At 47.5% G+C, this 10,717-nt stretch overlaps 1 protein-coding gene across 1 annotated transcript in view; it reads right to left on the bottom strand.

The window, feature by feature from the left end:
* Positions 1-2,094: 2,094 nt before the first annotated feature.
* The window catches only part of LOC311370832 (neuronal acetylcholine receptor subunit alpha-3-like), a gene marked incomplete at both ends in the record, with an annotated part of 9,450 nt that continues 827 nt past the window's right edge, over positions 2,095-10,717 (bottom strand). Inside the window, 7 exons of the mRNA XM_084489132.1 lie at positions 2,095-2,220; positions 3,400-3,657; positions 4,391-5,047; positions 5,407-5,614; positions 5,831-5,940; positions 8,661-8,705; positions 9,491-9,630. Coding sequence (XP_084345258.1) covers positions 2,095-2,220; positions 3,400-3,657; positions 4,391-5,047; positions 5,407-5,614; positions 5,831-5,940; positions 8,661-8,705; positions 9,491-9,630 — 1,544 coding nt within the window. The remainder of the gene's footprint in view (positions 2,221-3,399; positions 3,658-4,390; positions 5,048-5,406; positions 5,615-5,830; positions 5,941-8,660; positions 8,706-9,490; positions 9,631-10,717) is intronic.

The raw sequence follows: 10,717 nt of genomic DNA, 5'->3' as shown, positions 1-10,717 counted from the left end.
TGTGTGTGTGTGTGTGTGTGTGTGTGTGTGTGTGTGTGTGTGTGTGTGTGTGTGTGTGTGTGTGTGTGTGTGTGTGTGTGTGTGTGTGTGTGTGTGTGTTTGTGTGTGCACATGTCTATGGAGGAGTGTGTGTGTGTGTGTGTGTGTGGTGGAGGAGTGTGTGTGTGTCTGTGCGTGTGTGTGTGTGTGTGTGTGTGTGTGTGTGTGTGTGTGTAATATCCCCTGTGATCAGTGATTCATTAAAGGTTATCCTAGTGGCCGCCTGTACGAACAAACAAACACAAAAACGGTTACACCCAATTTACTCCTTGTGTACTCTCTGTACAGCGCTGCTACGTCGGACACATGTTGCTCAGTCCTAGCATAACATCGGTTGGCGATACGTCCTAGCGTAGTCATTTTACAGAATCTACTCTGCCTAAGGGCTCTTTTACAAATCTGCTAATCTTACTTATTAAAGTGCATTTATGAAGCATAAAATGGATGAATTCCAAGGAGACCTCCGAGGCTTAGGGATTTGTCACACTGTATCCCTGACTAATCTCTGTCAAAGGCTAGCGGCAACATCAAAGACACAGCCTTAGACACTCCTGTGTGTGTGTGTGTGTGTGTGTGTGTGTGTGTGTATGTGTGTGTGTGTGTGTGTGTGTTAATGTACATTTCCTGGTTGTGAATCTCTCATTCACAACAATTTATAAAGCTTTTTATTCTCTCAGAATGTATCGTTTTGTTTGGACAAATGCTTACGTAAATTTGTTCAATTGATTCACATTTATTCAGAATTTAAAATGAGACAAAAATAGAGACAACAATTGAATAAAATCCACTTGACGTTTCGTGTTCCAGCGCGTGAGCGTACGGCGTAAGGAATGGCAGAGGAATAAACATGTAATTGCAAAGGACGAACGTAAACAAAGGCATAAATAAATACCAAATACACCATGGTCAAGTCGTAAAAAATGAAACAACGCTGTATTATTTGCATGTATTATATTACATTGCGGTGGAATAGTTAATTAAAAAGGTGGGAGGAAAAAAAGCAGGATTTAATAGCCATGGAATTGGATGATAAAATCCTCAGACGCATGTATAAATATGGAGCTATTTCAGACCGACCATTCAAGTCCTTTCAATCCATATTTACCAGGCCAACCAATAAGCTGCTGGAACATTAATCACAGGAACGTTTGTAAATCTTGCTGATCCTAATTACCAAACAAGAACAGTGTGCCCTGGTTGCATTCCCTCACCCCCGCTCTCCTGGAGAACTTATGTTTTCTTATCGGGAACGACTCAAAAAATACAGAGGACTTCTGTCGGTTCAGAGTGATAATGAATCACATCAGTGATTGGATATGACAGCTGTCAGTCAACTGTCAGAAATAGATATACGGCCTGTTAAGAACCTTGAGACTGTACCTGTGAATAAGAGCTTTACAAATACAATTGAATTGAATTAAATTGTTTAAATTCAATTTAATTCAATTAAATTGAATTAGAAGCAGTTTATTGAACCAGATCCGTGATTGGATAGGACCACTGTCAGTCAACACATAGGGCGGAGGCATTCATTACTTATACTCAACATGGACTGTTACTAGAAGCATCAATGTCGGGTCTGACAGAGCAGATTGAGTCCTGTAGACGTTGGCGCGGTCCCCTGCCATGCGCTAACACTTTTCATTCACGAATCTTGTTATTTTAAAACTCAGTGTACCCATTCTATTGTTTCCCATGCATAGCACTTTGCATTGCTGTTTGCTGATACGTTTCTCTGGGATTCATACGTGTACTGTTGGTTTAAAATAATTTCTTGTTCTTGTTGCATCATTTCCCCTTTGCTAAGCACTTTGCGTTGCTGTTGTGCTGCATGAAACTGCAATCTAAATAAAGTTGAATTTGATTTGATTCAACGCAGCTAGAGTGAGAGATGAAACACCTTTGGAGAATTTTGTAAAAGAGAGAGATTTCAAAACCTGCACAGCAAATAGTGCACAAAGGTCAACGTTAGAAAAGGTCAGAGTTCGGGGGGGGGTCAGGTCTGGGGGTCTGAGAGCTCGTCGGGACCGGCTCAGAGTCACTTTCGCCGAGCGGTTATGACAGGAAGTTGATCACGGGCTGCAGGAAGAGGCCAAGGGTTCCCAGGATGCACACAGTCACAAAGACCCACAGGAAGATTCTATCTATCACCATGGCAACGTACTTCCAGTCATCCTCCACCTGCATGGAATGATGGGGAGGGGGGGGGGGGGGGGGGGAGTTCGTAATTGAGTGGGGAATTGGGGACGCATGAATAATATTAGAAGGGACAGAAATAAAGGTCAACGAAGGTCATTTGGCAGAGTGGGTGAAGGTGAACGAAAGACAGGGTTGGGGAGGTGTTGAAATGACAGAGAGGAAGAAGAAGAGAGAAAAATACGGAGAAGATCAGTTACACCTTTTTTTTGGGGAAAGCAGAATGATTATTGACATGTTTCCCACTAAGAAGGAATGAAATTAGATAATCCAATTCATTTAGAGCGGCTAAAAACACTCTGGTTTAACATATCAAATGCAGCCTGCTTGTTTTTAGCTTGAATCTAAAACTGTTATTGTTGGGCTTGTGAGGTTTCACAAGACAAATTTCTGTAGTTTATATTCCTACAGTGGCCGGTCTGTCACACATTTTGATTTGATTTGAACCTTTACAGGCCATTTTTCTCAGGACATTGGTGTACCCTAACTGCTTCCGACGAGCTGGCTGTCGCGTCGCATGGTTGACTCCGCCGTCTGTGTTAGAATGTGTGTGAACCGTCGCAGGTCGCTTTGGATAAAAGCATCTGCTAAATGCCCTTAATGTCAGTATAAATGTAAAGAGTCTTGCAGTAAGTGCCCACGGTCTTGGCAATGCTCTAACGCCAACAGGTCCCGTTATCTCTCAAAGCGAGAGTGTGGGCTGGTTTCACGTCCAAGATTGCCTCGTAGTCATTTGTTTCACTTCCTTTTTGAAAAATGGAAGCCATGACAGCATAATCGACAGAAATAGAGCCTTCTCAAGACAGTTTCTCTTGTCCCTTCAGATCAATGGCCAGCCATCGTTTGTTGTGGTTCCGCCGTTCAGGATGTTTCCAGTCGAGACAAACGCGTGCCTCCAGACCCTACCCTGCCCCCAGGAACCTGATTGGTCGAGACAGACCCGAGCGTGTCTGCCACCAGATGTTAATCCAAAGCGTGAGGTGTGAGACGGCTATTACACTGGAAAGATAACCCACAAAAATGTGTTTGCCCTTAATTTGCCGTGCATGTGTGATGCATCTAATCTGGGTCAGTGCGCTTCATGCCTTGTTTCCATTGTGTGAATTAGCTCTTCTGTACACAGAGCGCTCTGCCCGGGCGGTCACCGGGAGGACAGCAGCTCACCTCTTTGGCCTTGTTGCGGCTGCGCATGTTCTCGGCGATGTACTTCACGCTCTCGATGGCCTGCTTGATCTCGGGCGACACGGCGGAGAACGCGGCCACCGAGTTGAGGCTCTGCGAGCCCAGTAGACCGGCCAGCTTCCCCGGGTCCGCCATCTCCGGGGTCTCCTTCCAGGGGCACTTGTTCCCGGCACAGCCCTCTATGGAGGAGAATTTACTGTCGCCGAAGTCCAGGCAGTTCAGGGACCCGGCTCCGACCTGCTGGGAGGAACGTTGAAACCCCCCCCGCCGGAAAAACAAGCAATCGTTAAGATCTAGCCCCAAAACACCCGATGTTGGCCCCTTTCATAACTCATATCTGGCACAAAGCCTCCATCATCATCGTTAGAAATCGGCATTCCCATTTCCCACTACTCATGCTCTCCTCCCTGTCTCACCTACCACTACTCATGCTCTCCTCCCTGTCTCACCTCCCACTCCTCATGCTCTCCTCCCTGTCTCACCTACCACTACTCATGCTCTCCTCCCTGTCTCACCTCCCACTCCTCATGCTCTCCTCCCTGTCTCACCTCCCACTACTCATGCTCTCCTCCCTGTCTCACCTACCACTACTCATGCTCTCCTCCCTGTCTCACCTCCCACTACTCCTGCTCTCCTCCCTGTCTCACCTACCACTACTCATGCTCTCCTCCCTGTCTCACCTCCCACTCCTCATGCTCTCCTCCCTGTCTCACCTCCCACTCCTCATGCTCTCCTCCCTGTCTCACCTACCACTACTCATGCTCTCCTCCCTGTCTCACCTCCCACTCCTCATGCTCTCCTCCCTGTCTCACCTCCCACTCCTCATGCTCTCCTCCCTGTCTCACCTACCACTCCTCATGCTCTCCGCCCGTCTCCCTCCCACTCCTCATGCTCTCCTCCCTGTCTCACCTCCCACTCCTCATTCTCTCCGCCCGTCTCCCTCCCCTGCACCTCCAAGGGCGTTCCCACTAACCTGCGTCAGGCTGTTCTTCCTCTTCCACACTCCCTTCCCTCCTCCTCCTCCTCCTCCTCCGCCGGCTCCGCCCCCAGCCCCGCTCCCAGCCCCGGCTCCTCCTCCCACCACGCCGGCCTCCCCGACGCCGTCTGTCCCGCCGGCCGCCTTGCCCTCCTGGTCCATGGGCCGGCGCATCAGCATGACGCGGGGCAGCGCCCGCAGGAACACGGCGCGGACCCAGCCCGGCATGGTGTGGGTCATGGGCGTGCGGTAGTGCACGTTGAGCACGAAGACGGTGATGACGATGCTGAGCGTGACGAAGATCATGGTGAAGAGCAGGTACTCGCCGATGAGCGGGATGACCAGCGAGGTGGACGGGATGGTCTCGGTGATGACCAGCAGGAACACGGTGAGCGACAGCAGCACGGAGATGCACAGGGTGACCTTCTCGCCGCAGTCGGACGGCAGGTAGAAGACGAGCACGGTGAGGAAGGAGATGAGCAGGCAGGGGATGATGAGGTTGACGGTGTAGAAGAGGGGCAGCCGGCGGATGTAGAAGGAGTAGGTGATGTCCGTGTAGATCTCCACGCAGCAGTTGTACTTGATGTCGTGCTTGTAGCCCGGCGCGTCGATGATCTCCCACTCGCCGCTCTCCCAGAAGTCCTTGAGGTTCACCTGGGTGGAAAGGTCAAAAAGGTTGTTTAGTTTATGGATCACCTGAACTGTCATGTTTGATATGACGTTAACCGGGGTCTCAGACTTTTTGCCCCTTAAAAAATATAATAAATGCTGCAAATATTTGGATGATTTGGGCTTTTAAACACCCCAGTAAAAAAACGACTAGGGTGATTACTGTACGGTGTTTATGGTCTGGAATCAGTGGTTCCAGATTTTCTTTCCATTGTGGTCTTCGGAAAAGTACCATATTTGACAAAATTGCCCAAGTCATCAAATGCATCCAAAACATAACAAATCGGTCAAAAAAAGGCCCTGGTTAAGAAGACCTTGAACCCGACCCTAATGTCCACACTGACCTTTGACCCGATCAGTAACAAGTCGATCTTGGCCTTGTCGTGGGTCCAGGAACCGAACTTCAGGGAGCAGTTCTGGTAGTCGAAGGGGAAGTAGGTGATGTCCATGGGGCAAGAGGACTTGAAGATGGCCGGAGGAACCCAGGTGATGGTGCCGTCGAACTTCAGTAGGGCCTTGGTCTTATCTTCCACCAGGAAATCACCCACAGCGCTGCAATGTGTGTGTGAGTGTGAGTGTGAGTGTGAGTGAGTGTGAGTAAAGTCATATTCATGAACAGATTCAGGTTGAATTGAGAGCAAAGCAACAATGAGAAGATCCATTTTCGCTCAAGAGATACTTTTGACTAAGATACAATCAGGTAATCAGATAAGGTGAAGATGTGAGGAGCAGTAGCAATATAAGTTGTCGTAGTGAAATCGTTCCTACTTGTTGTAGAGAACGATATCGGGTCTCCAGAGTTTGTTGGCAGGAACTCTGATGAACTCAATGCCGTCGTACTCCACGGGCATCCATCGTAGCTTGTAGTCGTTCCAAATCTGGGCACAAATGATAGATGGTAAATAGACTGCATTTATACCACACTTTTCTAACCAGTGGCCACTCAAAGCGCTTTATGATATTGCCTATCATTCACTCATTCATGCACACATTCACACACCGTGTGAATGTGTGCATGAATGAGTTGACGACTCACTGGCTGTCGACGAGCCGACAGCCAGCTCGTCGGGAGCAGGGACACCTCGACACTCAACTAGGAGGAGCTGGGGATCGAACTAGCAACCTTCAGGTTACCAGCCAACCCCCATCTACCGCCTGAGCCATATGCCGCCCAGCACAACAGGCACAGCAAACCCAAGTTACGAAGATGAACAGATGATCATTGATATTGTTATTAATGGAACTACCCCCAATGGTGGGAGAGGGTATGGCCATATCAAAAGCACAGCTACGTCCACTTGTTGTAACAGATGCTCCACAGTCTGTCATTCGGAGGGGAATGGAGATAGTCTCCATAATACCTCCGTCAATCATCGTACCGCTCATATGTCATGTGTAGGGAATCCATCTGGGAAACATACAACATACAGCTGGCGAATCCATACTGCAGTGGATTAAAAACATGTCATTGTATAACATGTTTACTCTGTTCCGTCAGCCGGTCTGAAAGCGGAGCGAGAGCACATGTTTCTATTCTGCCAAAATACAAATGGGTCCTGTTTGAAAGGCCGTACCTCTATTAGTCCTGCCTGTGGTTTATGTCGTCCACAATGGAGCCGCTCCCTTGGAAAGGTGAATTCATCTGTCAGTAATTAAACGGGAGCTGTTAAGTAACCTGCGTCACACTGAGATAGCTTTTCCATTAAACCCGACTGGGGGGGGGAAGCAAAGACTAATTTGGCAGCATCGACGTGCTGCATTTGGAGCTAAAATACCAGACCTGTCCTTTGCCCATGTTTCTTGCACACATTGCCCATGTTTCCTGTGATGGCTTGATAATATAGCTCAAGTTCTTGAGCTTTAGTAGTCATTATCAGATATGCCTTGTTGACTTTTGATACAACTATCGTCCAAAAGCTTAGGGCGTTCCCCATGTCTCATTATACTGCTTGGACTACAGTTGATCCTGTATTATATCGACTGATATATTTACCCTTTTAATGTTAAAAGCAGTTTAACGAGTGTCAGTACCCTAGTGTAGCTTATCTTGGTTTATTTTAGCTGGGTCTGCTGTTTTACTGGCTTTTTTGTACCTGTGTTGACTTGATAATATACCTCAAGTTCTCGCTAGTAGTTATTATCGGTATTGTCTTGCTGACTTTTAATACTACTATTGTGCGAAAACTTAGCTTAGCATAGCTGTCAAATTTTAATTACTGCTGAAACGTGTGACCAGTCAGAAGATGACCGGTCACACGTTTTAGTAATTTATCTCCTTCTCTGAAGTTTGCTGAGACAGTGGCTAACAGTCCACTGCTGTGGGCTGGTTTGGTGTACAGTGAAGTGATTGATAGGAAATCTACAAACACAGGGAAGGGGTGAATAACTACGAGAGGGGGAAAGCAACCTAGACCGAATTCAATAACAAAAACCAAGCTGGGTTTGGATAAAGACGACAGGAGTTGGGATACCGTACAGGAACACGATAGTGGGAAACAAACACATTTCCTGCACACATGCAGTATTCTCCTCTTCCTCTCCTGAGTGTCTCCTCAGCTATAGCACGGTCAGCAGAGAACTTATTGAGATAAACTTGGAAAGAGGATTTGTAATACATTCGACAACAAAGAAATAGAGTAAAAGGGTGAAGAATTGAATCCTTTTCTTTTCAGAAAAACACCTTTTGTCCTCTCAAAGGACCCAACAATGTAAGCTATCTGTTTTATCTTAAATAATAATCCCATGCTTATGTCAGAGCCGGAGCCATCAGGTGTTTTGCACTGAATGTTTAATATCGAAGCAGATATCGACCAACAGGGAGGACGTGGGCGTGTCCTGTTAGATGAACCGGTCGTATATACTGGAGGATTGCTGCTGGTTGAGGTGACAAGGTATAGACTATATAGCTATAGATCTGCTACGAAGCAAAAGGTCAGAGGAGTGTGTGTGTGTGTGTGTGTGTGTGTGTGTGTGTGTGTGTGTGTGTGTGTGTGTGTGTGTGTGTGTGTGTGTGTGTGTGTGTGTGTGTGTGTGTGTGCAAGTGTGTGTGTGTGTCCCGAACACCCAGCTGACTCCCTGAATCATTCTTATGTTCTGTTTTGCTCGCTCTGTCGTCTCCCTCCCACTCGCTGCCTCGCTGTCCCTGTGATGTACAACCGTCTCGCTTACACACAGTACACACACACACACACACACACACACACACACACACACACACACACACACATATATATACACATGCTCACCGATTGAATTCAGCTCTTCTTGAACCAGAGCAGTATTACAGTGGACATATGTCATCATCAATTCTCTGTGCTCTGCTGTGCTCTGCTGTGCTGCATGTGCAAAACGGGCCGTGTGGCTTTCAATATTGACATAATGCAATCAGCAGGGCATAGAAAATAACACACACACACACACACACACACACACACTCCCTCTGTCCAATTAACTCTGCGTGTGTGTGTGTGTGTGTGTGTGTGTGTGTGTGTGTATGTATGTTTGTCTGTGTACGTGTGCATATGTGTGTGTGTGTGTATGTGTGTGTGTGCATGTGTGTGTGTGCGCGCACATGCATTTGAGCCTGTGCAGAACTTACATGTCTGAGCCATAGATTGGTCTCCATGATCTGGTTCACCTCATCCTGCAGGGAAGGAAAAGATACCATTAGCTCTGTTCCATCTCCCACTTGCACCCAGTGCCAGGAGGTAGGAGGCCCTAACCCTATGTACTGGAGGTCCAGTGTGTGTTTCCGGGGGAGAGTTGTTTTCAAACCCATGATGTGTTCACTCATTGGCGGGCCGTCCCCTCCGAGTAACTAAGCCTTTTCCACCAAATAAATATAGCCAAAACTGTGAAATCGGCTGTGGATGATATGTTTAGTTAGTAATTGCTTGGGCGAGTGTGTCACAGTGACCGTGGGTTAGAGTGAGAGAACTGCCAAAAAAGAGGCTCAAATCTTCAAATGAGGAGATACAGTGAAAAAAAAGTGGAGATACAGAAATAAATGGGATGTATAATCCGCCCGTCCGTCCGAGAGGCACCGGGTTGACTGACAGGCCTGTCAGTTAATAATAGATAGTCGGGTCAAGGACTCAATTGCCCTTCTTATCTTCTCATGATTCATATGCAGGTAGGTGTGCTTGTGCATATGTGTGTGCATGCATGTGTGTGTGCGTGTGCATGTGTGTGTGAGTTTGAGTGTGTGTGTGTGTGTGTGTGTGTGTGTGTGTGTGTGTGTGTGTGTGTGTGTGTGTGTGTGTGTGAGCGTGTGTGTCTGTGTGCATGCATGTGCGTGTAAGCATGTGTCTGCAGTGTGTGTGTGCATGTGCACGTACGTGTGTGAGCTTGTGCGTGTCTGTGTGCTGCGCGTGTGCATATGTGTGCGGCGCGTGTGCATATGTGTGCGCGTGTGTTCGTCCCCCCTACCACTTTGACCAGCTGGGAGATGGAGACCTCGAAGGCCACCATGACGGGGTCGGAGACGTTCTCCACTGGGCGGATGAACTGGTTGTAGCGTTTGAACAGCTTCTTGAACAGCTTGTCCTCCGCCTTGGAGGAGAGGCAGTCTTCGGGGGCAGGGAGGTCAGGGAGTGAGACAGGGAGAGAAGAACAAGCACTGATGTGAATACACGCCGGGTTGAGGGTCTGGAAGAAACATGACTTTAAACATCACACAACTCTCTTTCGTCTTTCTTTCTTTCTTTCTTTCTTTCTTTCTTTCTTTCGTTTTTTTGTATTTATTTCCAACTAAAAATGAGTCAAGTTTAAACCATGTTTAAACTTGACTCATATTGTTTACCTTCCCTTAAACATTAAAGGCGTCGTAGCTAGCTCCACCCCTAGCTCCGCCCCCATGACCTCCTGCTCTCTCCTCCACCAGGTGTCTCCTGTTCATCCTTCATTACCTCCAGGTGTTCCACGTGTCTCATTATACTGCTTGGACTACAGTTTTGTTCATATTGTCTGATATATTTACCTTCTGTATGTTAAAAGCAAAAAATTTTACATTTAGGGCATTTAGCGGACGCTTTTATCCAAAGTGACGGTTAATACGCACATACACACACCGAAGGTCGGAGTCCACGATGCAAGGCAACAGCCAGCTCGTCAGGAGTGGTGTCTGGTGAGGTGTCTTGCTAAGGGACACATCGACACTCGTGTCCCTTAGGCTGGCTCTACACGGCAACGCTCCAGGGTGAAACCGACAAAATATTTTATCAGATGTGCCTTTCGTTTAGATGGTGACAGTGTTTTTGGGGCTTAAAAACGCAAAAAAATGAACCCACCCTCCAGAGTGGAAATCTTAAAAACGCTCCACCGTTAGGTTTCCGTCTAAAGGGTTAACAACGCAAAAGTGTGCTCTGAGCTGCTCACGCTGGCTCTCGTCCTGTATGCGTTTACGTCACATCCATGTGCAGTACAGGCAAACCACAACAAACACGTCGGATTTCACACACTTTTGCGTCACCGTATGCACGCAGATTTCCACCCAACGACACTCGTCTAAACGTGGACTGAAAAGTGGGAACGCAATGCCACTTTTGCGGTTTGTGTTCAGATCGTTGTAGTGTAAAGCCAGCCTCAGTTTGATCCACTCTCTAGGAGGAGCCAGGGATCAAACTACCTTCTGGTTACAAGTCAACCTGCTCTAAC

Source organism: Micromesistius poutassou, assembly GCF_964030765.1.
Source record: "Micromesistius poutassou genome assembly, contig: SCAFFOLD_5520, whole genome shotgun sequence".
Taxonomy (NCBI): Eukaryota; Metazoa; Chordata; class Actinopteri; order Gadiformes; family Gadidae; genus Micromesistius; species Micromesistius poutassou.
The sequence above is the reverse complement of the archived record's forward strand: the minus strand, read 5'-3'. Positions and strand labels throughout refer to the sequence as shown.